Source organism: Schistocerca americana, chromosome 2, assembly GCF_021461395.2.
Source record: "Schistocerca americana isolate TAMUIC-IGC-003095 chromosome 2, iqSchAmer2.1, whole genome shotgun sequence".
NCBI classification, from domain to species: domain Eukaryota; kingdom Metazoa; phylum Arthropoda; class Insecta; order Orthoptera; family Acrididae; genus Schistocerca; species Schistocerca americana.
The window spans coordinates 568139671-568153664 of NC_060120.1; the positions used below are offsets into that span (position 1 = coordinate 568139671).

Here is a 13994-nt window from a genome sequence, read left to right on the forward strand (position 1 = left end):
TTCCACATCTCATATATTGGCTGTAAGTTGTTAAGAATTTGTATCGACATGAAACTAACATAGTAATTTTGGGTTGTAGGACTAACCTTACATTTCAGAAATAAATGTTTCTAGATACAAGACATCTAACTGGCTCTGTGAATTTAGCAGCATTATTTACCTGTAATGTATAAAAAATTATGTCAGCAAATAAACTTATCAAATACTTCCAGTTGCAATTAAATTACAGAAAATATTGTTTCACTGGGTGGATGTCCTTTTTGTGATGAAAGCAAAAAGTTATGGGAAAATATAATGATTTAATGTTATCCTGTCATTTCAGATGATCCGCTTGAATAATCCTGATGGATGGTGTGGGAACAGTGTAGAACCAGACAACAACTGGGTTCTTCTTGATCTTCGAGCTCCTACTATTATCAGAGGCTTCCGCACTCAGACTGTGCCTCGTGCTGACGGCAATCTTGCTTTTACTTCAGGTTTGAGAATACAGGTTGGTATTCCACCATCAGTGCATTCAGCTGTTATTTCGTGACTCAATGTATTTATGAGAGGACTTCAAAAAGTGAATTACGCATTATTATGGCACCCCAGATAATTTTTTTGAATGCTGCACTACACTTCATAGTCACACAGATACATGACACTATTTTTCAACACAGTCACCAAGTATCAGTAAACAATGACCAGTATGTTCTACCAGTTGTTTAATTTCTTGGTCACTAAGCCATTCAAGTACCACTATGCAAATGTCATAGTCGGAAAATCTGTGATTGCTGTGCATGAGTTCCTTGATTGCCTGGACATTGTTATCTGTGATGTGAATGGCTGTCCTTATCATTCAACATTACCACCTGTGTGAGGCCTTCATCAAATTGTTGACACTATTTCACTATGAAAGGATGCAACATTGCATTAGGTCCATATACTGTCAGTTGTTCATGGTTAATACTTGTGCATTTCGATGTTTTGTGCACAAGGATCATAGTGCTCTGTGTACTTAATGTTTGGGGTACATTTCCAGTTACCATGCCATTTCACTCCCACAATGTAATGCACCTGTTATGTACACCACAGTAGAACTGTGTCTGCAGGAAACCCAGAACACATACTCTCTTCTATCCTTGTACCACTCGTGCTGCGCAATTGTCTTAGCATGAGATGACCTGTGTAACTTACTTTCTGAAGTCCCAGTTTACATTTTAGTGGTGTGGAATGTGTTGACTAATGCATCTCAAAGGTTACTCAGAAAGCAGGAAGTTACTTCTGTAACAAGTGTGATGGATACATGTTACGAAAGATAATAAAGCTTCAGATTAACTAAAAGTATCATTTTTGGTTCTACAACTTGTTTAATATTGTAATCAACTACATTTCATCATCTTCTTCTTCTTTTACATATCAAACATTAAGCATTTTTAAGTTGCCATATCCATCTGCTCCGTAGTCTTCCTTGACTTCTTCTCCCTTCAGATTTATTCTGATTGTGATTGTTAATAACAGACTATTCATAATATCAATGTATACAACTTGGACATGTGTTTAAAGCATTCCTAATGTTGTTGTTTCAATTTCTGTTAAGTCTACTACATCATTTCCCAAGTATTAAGAAATCACATTAATGTGAAATTAATTCCATTCCCTTATTATTTCCATTCTGTAAAACAAGAACAGTAATGCTCTTCCTATATTTAATTTTTCAGGCTCTGGTTTTGAATTTTATTAGTGTGTTTACCACATCCTTTGTCATATTCATCCATAATATCACAGCCTAAATAATTAAAATTTTTCACTGATATTTCATTATCACCTAAATGTTTTGTGCTTATGAGGTCTTTATCCTTGAAAGACATGTCTTTAGTTTTTCCTAGTAGTAACTTTAAATTATACTCTTTACATACTCTTCCTAGAAAGTAAATTCCTTTTTTCTGTCAAAACAGTGGTGTTGCTTGCATATGAGAAACATGTCACCCAATTGGCAGAAAAATATGATGGCTTGAAAAAAGGAATGAATATGTGAAGAATTTAATAAAAGTAATTGACAGAGTTATTTCAAAATCACAAAAAAGTGTTGTTGATATTGTATATTGAAGTTGAACTTTTTAGTAGTTTGTTATAACATTACATTTGAGTGTGATAAGACTACGGAGTAGGAATTAGATATGTTCTGAAATGTATGTGAAATAGTAAACAGCTGCTGAAGAAAAAAAAAATAGAATGAGGCATATTAAAATTTTGAAACATCTTGGTTGAATTACATTTTCCTTATTACACTTAAAGTCACTCAGTCACCTTACTAATCATAGTGAATACTCGAATGTATATTGCTGAGGAAACGGATGATGAATGACTTGAACTCATTGGTATGGGGATGAAAGATGGATGATTACTTTTACAACTCTTTTGCAAAGCAAATCAAGATGTACAACTCTGGTAATAGCACTGTGCCTTCTAGCTACAGATTATAAGCAGTTTAAGCAGTATGTGCAAAACATTTTGTCGTCAGCTCCTCAATGGCAACACTCTTTGCCACCTTCTTTCAAATCAGATCTTTCTACCTAAAGCTTGGAACTGACTGTAAACAATGCTTGGAAGGAAAGCCTTCACATATAATACTGCTTATATAACACTGACACAGTGAATGCAAAAAATAGTAGCAGAAGAACATGGAGCAGCAAGCTACAAGTTCTGCCAGTAACAATGGTGACTATAAAAAAGATGAAAAAATTAATGTAAAATTATTGTCACTAAATGAATTATTATATAACAGCAGTCTTTTTTCTTTCCTTTTCTTCATTGCGTGTGTGCAACTCTCACAGTTTGCCACAAATAACTCCCAACAATACTCACAGAATATATTGTAGTAGTGGGGAGGTACACCGACTACACCTGAGTAAACATTCAAAATGATTCAAAGTGGGAAAATCATTTCTTTCAAAAGAGCTGTAAACACAATTGGCAAAAAGTAAAAGGAAGTAATCTGAGAAAGCAACCCTGTTCATGCACATTTTTAACTATTGCACATGGCTGAGTCTTATTTTAGTATTCAATATAATTTGTACTTCAATATAATTTGTACTGATGTTCCCATATATTCTCAATTTATGTATTGAATGAGAGAATTTAATAACTTTTATTACAATTATATTCATCTTTTGTTTCAGTACACTGACAATTTAACAGACATTTTCCGTGACTACACAAATCCAGATGGTACACCAGTGGAGTTCCGAGTTTTGGAACCCACACTGTCAGTACTTAACTTGCCGGTGCCTATTGAGGCTCAGTACGTACGCTTCAGAATCCAGGTTAGAAACTGCATAGTTTTTTACTTCTTTAAAATAGTGTTTCAGAAGTGAAAATTCAATTTAATGGTCCATTTTGTAACATTGCTCATAGCAGCTTATAGTGTTTGTTCCTACTTAATGTTAGTATTGTTCATTATCTTATTCTGAAAATATGAAAAACTGCTCATATTGAGGATTTTTTTATTTGCTTCAAGATAGAACCATTCACATACATCTATGAAAATTAATTTTAATTATTCATCAATTGTGTAACATTCACAGTTGATATTTTTAATCCTTAAATGTATGTTGATTTTGACTTCTATTGTATGACACAACAACAGGTGTATAAAAAAGGACTTTACAACTTTGAAAATCATATTGATTTATTCATTTAACTTATGGACATGGTTTTGGTGTCATTTTATAGCAAAATACAAGTTTTGTACCTTACACCTAAGCAGGTTGATTGTGTCTTCTGTTGGTTATGTAGCACAAATCCCATCTACAGTCAATTTTGGGCTCTCACATCCATGTTCCAGAAATTTTCTGGGATTTTCACTAACACAAATCCTACAGTTGCATTTATTTATTTTACCACTTACGTGAAAATTCAACTCGTCACTGAAGGTAATATTTCCAATGAAGTCTTCATCCAACCAATGAAACATTTGAACACAAAAGCCCATACGAGCAATCCTATCAGTGCGTTTCAGTTCTTGCACCATTTTAAATTTGTATGGTTTGAGATATAACCATTTTCTTAACACACACCAAACAGTCATACATGGGATGCTGAGTGCTCAAGAAGCACATGAGATTGATTTTGTAGGACAATTCACAAAGTATCATTTCATGTGTTCTGTGAGGTCGTTAGATGCACAGGAACGACCTGAGGAAAACACTTACGCCATTCATAAATAGTAGGCCTGCTGGGAGTATCTTTACCATACTCTGTGCAAAAGTCAAGTTGTACAGCTGTCACAGACTTCGACTCTTCAAACCAAAACACACAGCAAGCACACTCGGTACCAGTAAAGGCACTCATTTTTGCTGCAACTGCCACTAGCAGTTCAGCCGGTGTGATTCTGTACTAGCATACCATATGAGTCAAAACTTGATCTATTTTCTTTTAAGAGGACATCAAGACTAAGCCTGTAAGTTGTATGAATTTTCAAAGTTTTGAAGTCCATTTTGATGCACTCTTTATTATTGTTTCTTTGCTTCTAGTTTCCTTAATAATATATTGAGGTACCATAAGATACATGTATTAAGGAAGATAGTGAATGAAAGTCATTTTATTATACAGTATAGACCATAATCTGAAGTAATGTGTTAAATGTCATAAGAATCACTGAAATTATTATTGTTATTTTCTAAGGATTATGTCGGTGCCCCTTGCTTGAGACTTGAAGTCATGGGATGCACTAGGCTGGAGTGTGCTGACATAAACGAATGTTTGGACAATAATGGTGGCTGTGATCAAAAGTGTATTAACAGGTAATTTGCAACACAGTTCACAAAAGTAATGCTGAACATAGATTTTGGAAACACACTCATGACATTTATATTGTTCTTCAATGTTTCTTTGACAGCCCAGGAAACTTTAGCTGTGTGTGCAACATTGGGTATGAGCTTTTTACTGAGAATGGAACTGCTGGATTTACTGTTGCGGTTTCTGAAACGGGGGAGAGGGATGGGGACATTTTCCAACGTAACAAGAGTTGTGTACCCGTGATGTGTCCTGCATTACAGGCACCAGAGAATGGCTTGATTTTATCAACAAAGGTAAAGTATTTTAATTTCTGAGTTTCATATGTGAGATAGTGAAACATTTCATTGATACTCTGAGATCTTATACTTATCAGCAATGTTTTCATAGGATATGTATCATTTCGGAGATCTCGTCAGCTTCCAGTGCAACTTTGGCTACGTTATGTCTGGTTCTTCATCATTGCTGTGCACATCAGCGGGTCTATGGAATGGCTCTGTACCAGAATGCCAATGTAAGAGTCTATTTGTCACTACTTCAGATGAAAGTAGTACATGGTGAATTAATGCAAGTTTAAGAATGCATGTGAAGTCAGATAAATGGTGCAGCTCAATATGTATTTTATTTCCGATCTAACCTAGATTATTACTAAATACATTGGTCACTTTATTAATATTTTAAACACTTATTACAGTATTATAATCATACTTGTCCTCTATTTTTCTGTTTTTATTTCATCTTTGCCATATTAGTGTGCATTCTATAGTTTGTACTAGAGTCTTCTACCACAGAAAGTGTTTATACGAAATGTGTGGTGAGATATTGTTCCCATGTCGAATACTTCAATTAGATATTTTAAACATGTTTTCCTTTCATCTCTTTAACCCAGAAAGAAAAAAAAAGTCACTGATTTTCTCATTTTCTGTTGATTCCTTTGTCTCTAGTATATTTTTAAACTGTTAATAAGATTGTGATAATGTAGCTTAATCAGAGTGAAAGTATAATGTAAATTAATTGTTAATACAGATGCCCAGTGTGTGTCCCTGCCAGATGACAAGTCAGAAGGACTCACAGTAGTGAGACAAGACCAGTCTAGTGTGTTAGTTCCATTCAGAGAGAATGTCACACTTACATGTGGTAGTCCAGGCCGCACTCTGAGGAGAACGGCCACATCTGGCTTTCGGCAGTGTGTCTATGATCCTCAACCTGTAAGTCTGAAGTTGTTACTAAATGGTGTAATTGTATATAATTTCTTGCTTAAGAACTGTAAATAAAGGAAGTGACTTCCCCTTAGCTAGTGTGAATATTATACTATCCCCACAGATAAGTGATCCTCTGTAAAACACTGCATATTATTAAGCTGACACATATACAGGTTGATTCAAAAAGAAAGAACAGATTTCAAGTGCTTATTACAGACAAAATATGAAAGACAGAAACACATTGCACACATTACTGGATAGGGGAAGGTTCAAATTTTTTGTTTCCACAGACACTGCCATAGGTGGCTCCAAGACTCTCGCTTATGTACCCCTACAGAAAAAAAAACTGCAAAGTGTGATGAATGCACATTTCACTTGAACAGTGGGTTGACTTCGTGCAAATTCTGACACACAAAATGACTTCCCATATGGTTTAGTCACCATGTTGCTACAAATAAAAAACAGTACAGCTGTTGTCAAAACTTTGAACCTTCCTCCATCCAGTGACGTGTACATTGTGTTTTTTTACCTTTTGTAGTTTGCCTGTAATAAACAATTGATATTTGTTCTTTCTTTTTGAATCATCCAGTACAAGGCTGTATCCTCAGTCTCTGTGTTAGTGTTCTGACTGCAGACAAGTGAAGTAGTAGTTCTATGTCACCTTTCAGTAGTGTTTTTCCTTTGTGTTGAAGTCTCTGTAACAAGCCCACTAAATAATAAGCTCATTAATAAAGATTCATTCACATTATAATTCCTTTATTATCTATAATGACCAAAAGAAAACAACATGTTGTTCATGTCGCCATTAATATGTGTGGTGGGACCTACATTTTGCTCAGAATTCAGTTGCCTGTCCAAAAAGTTTGCCCTGATCCCCTCTTTATTCCAGGCAACAACCCCCCCCCCCCCCCCCCCCCACGAAAATTTCATTAGTCTGCCACTGTTTAATACTGGTACTTGGCAGCAAGGCACACATTCTGTTTTGATACCTATGACTGTATTCAGTCATAAACAAAAGCACCAAAGAATGTGACAACACAAATGTTTTTCTGCTTGTACACTCAGTTTCCAGATACCACTAATTAAAGTACAATATTGAGATCACTATTCCAGACATGAATTTTGTACACTGTTTTATGGTTTTGTTGTGTGGGGATTATTGCATTACACTGAATGAAAGTTTCTAAATTTCCTCCTTTTTAAGTGAAATCAATGTTTTCAATAAAAAATAAGTGGCATAATGAAATTTTAGCATAAAAATGACATGAGGAAGAAATGAAGATACGAAAACACAAATACAGGTGAGGAGGTGAGATTTTAGGTTATATAATAGCATTCAACTCTTTCTCATGGCTACAGCTTTCACATTCATTCTTATTGATTATCATGTTTTAAGATGCAGAAAAATGCTAGTTGTACTACAAGAACTTGTATCTGGTTAATTACATTTTTTGAAGAATGGTTGTATGTTTAGGGTCTCCCAGACTACTGGCTTTCTGGCTTGCCACCTGCATGTCCAAGAGTAGATTGTGGTGAACCTGAGCCAACCCCTGGGGCTGAATATGGAAACTACCTTGATACAAAATATCAATCATCATTTTTCTTTGGTTGCCAAGATACATTTAAATTGGCAGGACAGACAAATCATCATGACAATGTCGTACGGTAAGAGAACCATGTGATGTTTGGCGTTGTTCATTGAATGCCAGCACTGTCATCGAACTGTATCAGTTTAATAAGTCTTTATTAATACTATATTGCTAATGACAACATTAAGTCAGATTAACATTGTGTTTTACGTGGGTTTTGATGTTAGGTCATAATGAACTTTGTTCCATTTTGGGCGGGTTACACTCATTGTCTGGTTTATAGCATGTAGTGTTCACGTATTAATCTTAACCTAAAGTTTTGTGTACTTAATGGTTGTGTATAATAGTGCATTCACTAAGAAGAGGATGGGGTGTGGTTAGGAGTTTATGGGTGTTGGTATCAGGCCATCTTCTTTATGACTTTCATAATTCAGTCTTTTCAGTTTGATTTTTTTCCTGATACTGTTATTAATTATAGTACCTTACAACAGACAGGGGCCCATTTTTTTCACAGTGGATAAGGTATTATGTCTAGCATTATGACTATTTTACACATTTCTTATACACTCTTGTCCCAACTGGAATCATTATTTTCTCCCTTCCCCCTTCTCCTCCCCCCCCCCTCCCCCCCCCCCTCCCCAAGCATAAATTATTACTTAAGTGGAGAGAATAATAAAGACAACTATGTTGTTGTGCCATAATAAAGCTGCTCTGAGTGCAAATAGAACAGTGTAAAGTAAGTTTTCATTATTTTTAGGTGCCAGGAAACTGGTGTTTGGGACTTTGGTGACCTAAGGTGTGAAGGCCCAGTATGTGAAGATCCTGGTAGACCTCCAGATGGTTTCCAAGTAGCTCGCAGTTATGAGCAAGGATCTGAAGTAACATTTGGCTGCAGTCGTCCTGGTTATATTCTGATAAACCCCAGACCTATCACTTGCTTACGTGAACCAGAGTGTCGAGTTGTGAGGCCACTGGGTTTGGCTTCTGGGAAGATACCAGACTCAGCTATCAATGCAACATCAGAACGGTAAGGCAAAAATAAACATAATGCTCTATGAAGATCTTAACAAGTATTGTTCTTTCAAATAGTGTACTGAGAGATTTTATTTTCTTTGGTAACTTATTTGAATAATTTTGAAATTAGAATAAGTAGGGTGCTGTTCATTATTGAGAATGTGATTACTTATTATATTTAGCAAAATTAAATAAAGTGAGCTTGCATCGTGTTTTCAGACCAAACTACGAAGCAAGAAATGTACGTCTGAATTCTGTCACTGGATGGTGTGGAAAACAGGAAGCTTTCACATATGTGAGTGTAGATCTTGGCCAGGTGTATCGTGTGAAGGCTATCCTTGTAAAAGGTGTTGTGACAAATGACATTGTTGGTCGCCCAACTGAAATACGTTTCTTCTACAAACAAGCTGAAAATGAAAATTATGTTGTTTACTTCCCTAACTTCAACCTGACAATGAGAGATCCAGGGAACTATGGAGAACTGGCTATGATTACACTTCCAAAATATGTTCAAGCCCGGTTTGTTATTTTAGGTAAGCATGTAGTATGTATTTGTTGAAATTCTGTGAAAAGATCTTTTAAACACTTATCATGAAAAAGTATTCCAATTATGTCAGTTCTTTTAGTAAATAAATGAGATTGTCTTAATTTTGTCTATGAATGTATGTATAGTTTTCCTTTTTATTTGTTTTGAGTACCAAAATGAAACAACAAATAAATTATACTTACTCTGAAAAACCAAGAACCTTGGTTTTCAAAGTTGTAGCAGCATATAGGGCTACAAAGAAATATGAAAGCATTTATTGCGTGTGGAGCACTAATCATCTAGCCAGTTTGCTATGAAATGTTAAATTTTCATATTGTCAAATAATTATAATGTAAACACAAGTAGTATATACAGTGTTTAAAAAAGTTTTAAATGTATGTTATATTTGCAGGAATTGTAAGTTATATGGACAATGCCTGTTTGAAGTTTGAGTTGATGGGTTGCGAGGAGCCCGTTGTGGAACCTTTGTTGGGATACAATTATGGCTACTCCCCATGTGTTGGTAAGTGTCTGTTGTAGAAGATATCACAGAATATTGCTAACTCTCTCTCTCCATCTCTACCTCTTCCTCTCCCCCTTCTTCTCCCTCCTTCTCTTTCCCTCCCCCCTCCCCTCTCTTCCTCTCCATCCCCTCTGTTCCCCTTCCTTCCTCTACTCTTCTTCTAAGTACAGTCAGTGAGATGAAAATCACATTTTTGCATGAGTAGACATAACTGTACAAAAAGATAAACTAGCAAAATTTCATGGACTAGTGGTATGATCAGTAAGTGCTTCTATCTTTCCTACACCCTTTTAAGTAATGTCAGTGAGATGACAGTCACATTTTCACATTTGTAGAGATATAATTGTTGAAGATAATGATCTAGCAAATTTTCAGAGAATAGTAGTATATGTCGACAAGTACTTAGAAATGAAATAGTATTTAATTTTTTACAAAAATAAATGAGCAGACTTGTAGTTATAGATATGTAGACAGAATGAGATTTTCACTTCCTGGCAGATTAAAACTGTGTGCCCGACCGAGACTCGAGTTCGAGTCTCGGTCGGGCACACAGTTTTAATCTGCCAGGAAGATATGTAGACAGTTCAATACTGAAGAAAAACAAGATTTGTGCAGAGTTGTCCATAGGAAAGGGGAAGCATCAGAATGTAGAAGTATGGCCTAGTAAGACATCATGTACATACTGAAATTATCGATAACTTTGGAACATCAGATATGTAGAAAGATAAATTAACATGGACTTGGCATATAATAATGAAAGTTTTCCTGAAATCTCTTACTGACTCCTCCTAACTTAAATTAGGCCCAACATGTATGACAAGAGCATCTTGTGTCTGACAGCACTGTAGTTCTCAATCAAAGTTCATTGACAAACATATATATCAGAGTATCCCCACTTCCCATAGATCCTCTCTGCATGATTTGTCTGCTTGTTCCCCATATGTATTATTAGATTGTATAATTCCTTCTGCATCCACATGCACTTTATTTGTCAGTTTACTAGAAGCAAAGAATGGTTCATGAATGAAAAAGTTAGATTTGAAAACAGCCACATTGTTTCTCTCTCAGTGGACAAACAGAAACTCGGTGTTATTTGGAACATTATTGCCATCTCTTAAGTCAGAGCAGATGCAACAGACAGGATTCATGCAATATACAGTCTTACTGAGAACTTCAACCGTATTCCTTCTTTTTCCACTCTTTCTGTCTCTTTCAGTTTGTGTTTTTTATATCCTCCTACATTGTCAAGTTACCTCCAGTTTTGATTACAATGAGCACATTGTTATTCGTTCATCACTTTTTGACCTTTTCCTTCTTTTCATTACAACATCTATCAAAGAGCCATGCACCCCTTTTAATACTGTGTCATTTGTTGCTTTTTTTTTTTTTTTTTTCGTCCACTGCTTCTCTTCTCTTCACAATGTATTGTTTTATTTCTTTAGACAACTATTCTCTTACTGTTTGTACTTTGTGAAATCCTTGTAGATTTCACACTTTCGCCACAATAACATATATTTCTGATGCTGCTGTTCTTCTTTTATGTAGTAACTTCTCAGAAGCAGCATGTAGGTTCCCTTTCCCAGAGGAACTTGAAGATAATCAAACTACGAGGACTCTCTCATCACTGAGGGAATTAGAATGTATGTCAATAGCTTTAATGGAGATACGGGCCCATTCTGTGCACTGCCGAGTGTGTAGCCTGTAATGGAGATATGGGTAGTGGATGGAAATCGGCACTTAATGCTGAGACACTCCATTGGAGAATGTCAACTCAAAGACACCATGGATGAAATTTTATCTTTGAATCAATGTAATCTCTGGTTCCAGTGGGCACAACTACATCTTTTACATATTTATAATTCTGTTACTTCTTTGACAGTACTTTGCTTTCCTGAAGAAGACAAAAGTGGGCTTTGCTAAAAGCTCAGATTTTTATAGCGAATCAGTGTGACGTGTACACTGTGAACATTTAATACAATAAATCCATGATTAAAGACTTTGTGGTTATTTAAACATATATTTTGTTAGCCTGTTGTCTTCCATTCTGCATAAATGTACCAAAAATTTTCATCCTATCTGTTTGCCCAGTTTCTGTTGTTAAAAATTTTGAACTTGGTTTCATTGCTTCTTTCCCTCATGTCCGTCAATTGCTGTCCTTATTCATGGCTAAAACATCTTGTTAATGACTGTGTGTGTGTGTGTGTGTGTGTGTGTGTTTTTGTATGATGAAGTAATAGCTGTATATTCCATTATACCTCTGTGGTAGCAAAGTGAGCATATGATGACTAATTATTATCTTTCACATTTCACATATACCCAGTACTGACTGTTATGTGTAAGAACATTTGTTTTTAATGTGATTTTTTCTTGTTTTCAGATAATGAACCTCCAGTATTCCAGAACTGCCCACAACAGCCTATAATTGTTCAGAAGGGACCAAATGGTCTTGAGCCTGTCAATTTTACTGAACCTCTGGCTGTTGACAATAGTGGCAGCATAGCTCGTCTGGAAGTAAAACCACAGAGTTTCCGAACACCCATACAAGTATTTCAGGATATGGTGGTGAAATATGTGGCATTTGATTATGATGGCAATGTTGCCATTTGTGAAATAAACATTACAGTTCCAGGTAACAAAAATTCATTCCTAGTAACAATTTATTTTCATTTTAGACTTTTATTGCAGTACTTTCCAGTAGATTAAATTTTAAAAGTTTGTTATTAAATTGTATACAGTATTTGTTGCAGATTTAGTTTATTTTTTCTTGAAAATAAAATTTTCAGCAATTTGTTCTAAGAATTGTGCAGACCATTATTTAATCCATTCTAATAAGAGGTGTTTCACTTTATTTTTTTAAAAAAGGATGTGTAGTAACACAGTGTGTACTTTCCATTTTCATCGTTTGAGAGGGTGTGGTGAACTATCTGAAATGACAAGTCTTGCTTCAATCTATTAAGATGTGGATTTTGAATAATAGTATCTAATGTGAAACATTAGGTACCACCTCAAATGTAAACGAACCCAGGTGGAATGGAACAGTTTGTATAAGATAGAAGGATCAAACAATAAATGGTATTAATTCTATGAAACAGTTTTGATACATTATAATCTTTGTTGTCCAGTTAAAGATCTTAAAAGGGCCATAATACACAGAAGATGGCAGAGGTAAAATACAGGGAGCAAAAGGCTATTTACAATTTGTACAGAAACCAGATGGCAGTTATAAGAGTCAAGGGGTATGAAAGGGAAGCACTAGTTAGGAAAGGAGTGACACAGGGTTGTAGCTTATCCCTAATGTTATTCAGGCTGTATATTGAGTAAGCAGTATAGGAAACATAAGAAAAATTTGGAGTGGGAATTGAAATCCATGGAGAAGAAATAAAAACTTTGAGGTTCACCGATGACATTGAAATTCTGTCAGAGATAGGACCTGGATGAGCAGTTGAATGGAATGGACAGAGTCTTGAAAGGAGGAAACAAGAAGAACATCAACAAAAGCAAAATGAGGATAATGGAATGTAATTAAATCAGATGATGCTGAGGGAATTAAATTAGGAAATGAGACACTTAAAGTAGTAAAGGAGTTTTGCTATTTGGGGAGCAAAATAACTGATGATGGTTGAAGTAGAGAGGATATAAAATGCAGACTGGTGATGGAAAGGAAAGCATTTCTTAAGAAGAGAAATTTGTTAACATCGAGTATATATTTAAATGTCAGGAAGTCGTTTCTGAAAGTATTTATGAGGAGTGTAGCCATGTATGGAAGTGAAACATGGACGATAAATATTTTAGACAAGAAGAGAATAGAAGCTTTCAAAATGTGGTGCTACAGAAGAATGCCAAAGATTAGATGGGTAGAACACACAACTAATGAGGAGATATTGAATAGAATTGGGGAGGAGAGAACTTTGTGGCACAACTTGACTAGAGGAAGAGATTGGTTGGTAGGACATGTTCTGAGGCATCAAGGGATCACCAATTTAGTATTGTAGGGCAGTGTGGAGGGTAAAAATCATAGAGGCAGACCAAGAGATGAATACACTAAGCAGATTCAGAAGGATGTAGGTTGCAGTAGGTGAAGAAGCTTGCACAGGATAGAGTAGCATGGAGAGCTGCATCAAACCAGTGTCTGGACTGCGGAAGACCATAACAACAACAATACACAGAAAGAATCCAAAGTTGAAACTACCCAGTAGTCTGATTAAACTCATGCAGAATGTTCATAACCTCTTCTTACTTCATAAATCTAAAAAGGGTATCTTTCTCAGTATTGCAAAGCTATGCAATTGTGTAAGGCAGAGCTTTTGAATTACAGGAGAAAGGTTCACAGAGATTCAGTCATTAAATCTGATAGTTGGAGTAAA

At 35.6% G+C, this 13994-nt stretch overlaps 1 protein-coding gene across 1 annotated transcript in view; it reads left to right on the forward strand.

The window, feature by feature from the left end:
* The window catches only part of LOC124595775 (sushi, von Willebrand factor type A, EGF and pentraxin domain-containing protein 1), a 152459-nt gene that overhangs the window by 51343 nt on the left and 87122 nt on the right, over nucleotides 1-13994 (forward strand). The window contains exons 17-27 of the mRNA XM_047134661.1: nucleotides 323-490; nucleotides 3162-3305; nucleotides 4666-4784; nucleotides 4880-5072; nucleotides 5167-5290; nucleotides 5803-5984; nucleotides 7453-7643; nucleotides 8325-8594; nucleotides 8801-9114; nucleotides 9520-9630; nucleotides 12008-12259. Coding sequence (XP_046990617.1) covers nucleotides 323-490; nucleotides 3162-3305; nucleotides 4666-4784; nucleotides 4880-5072; nucleotides 5167-5290; nucleotides 5803-5984; nucleotides 7453-7643; nucleotides 8325-8594; nucleotides 8801-9114; nucleotides 9520-9630; nucleotides 12008-12259 — 2068 coding nt within the window. The remainder of the gene's footprint in view (nucleotides 1-322; nucleotides 491-3161; nucleotides 3306-4665; nucleotides 4785-4879; nucleotides 5073-5166; nucleotides 5291-5802; nucleotides 5985-7452; nucleotides 7644-8324; nucleotides 8595-8800; nucleotides 9115-9519; nucleotides 9631-12007; nucleotides 12260-13994) is intronic.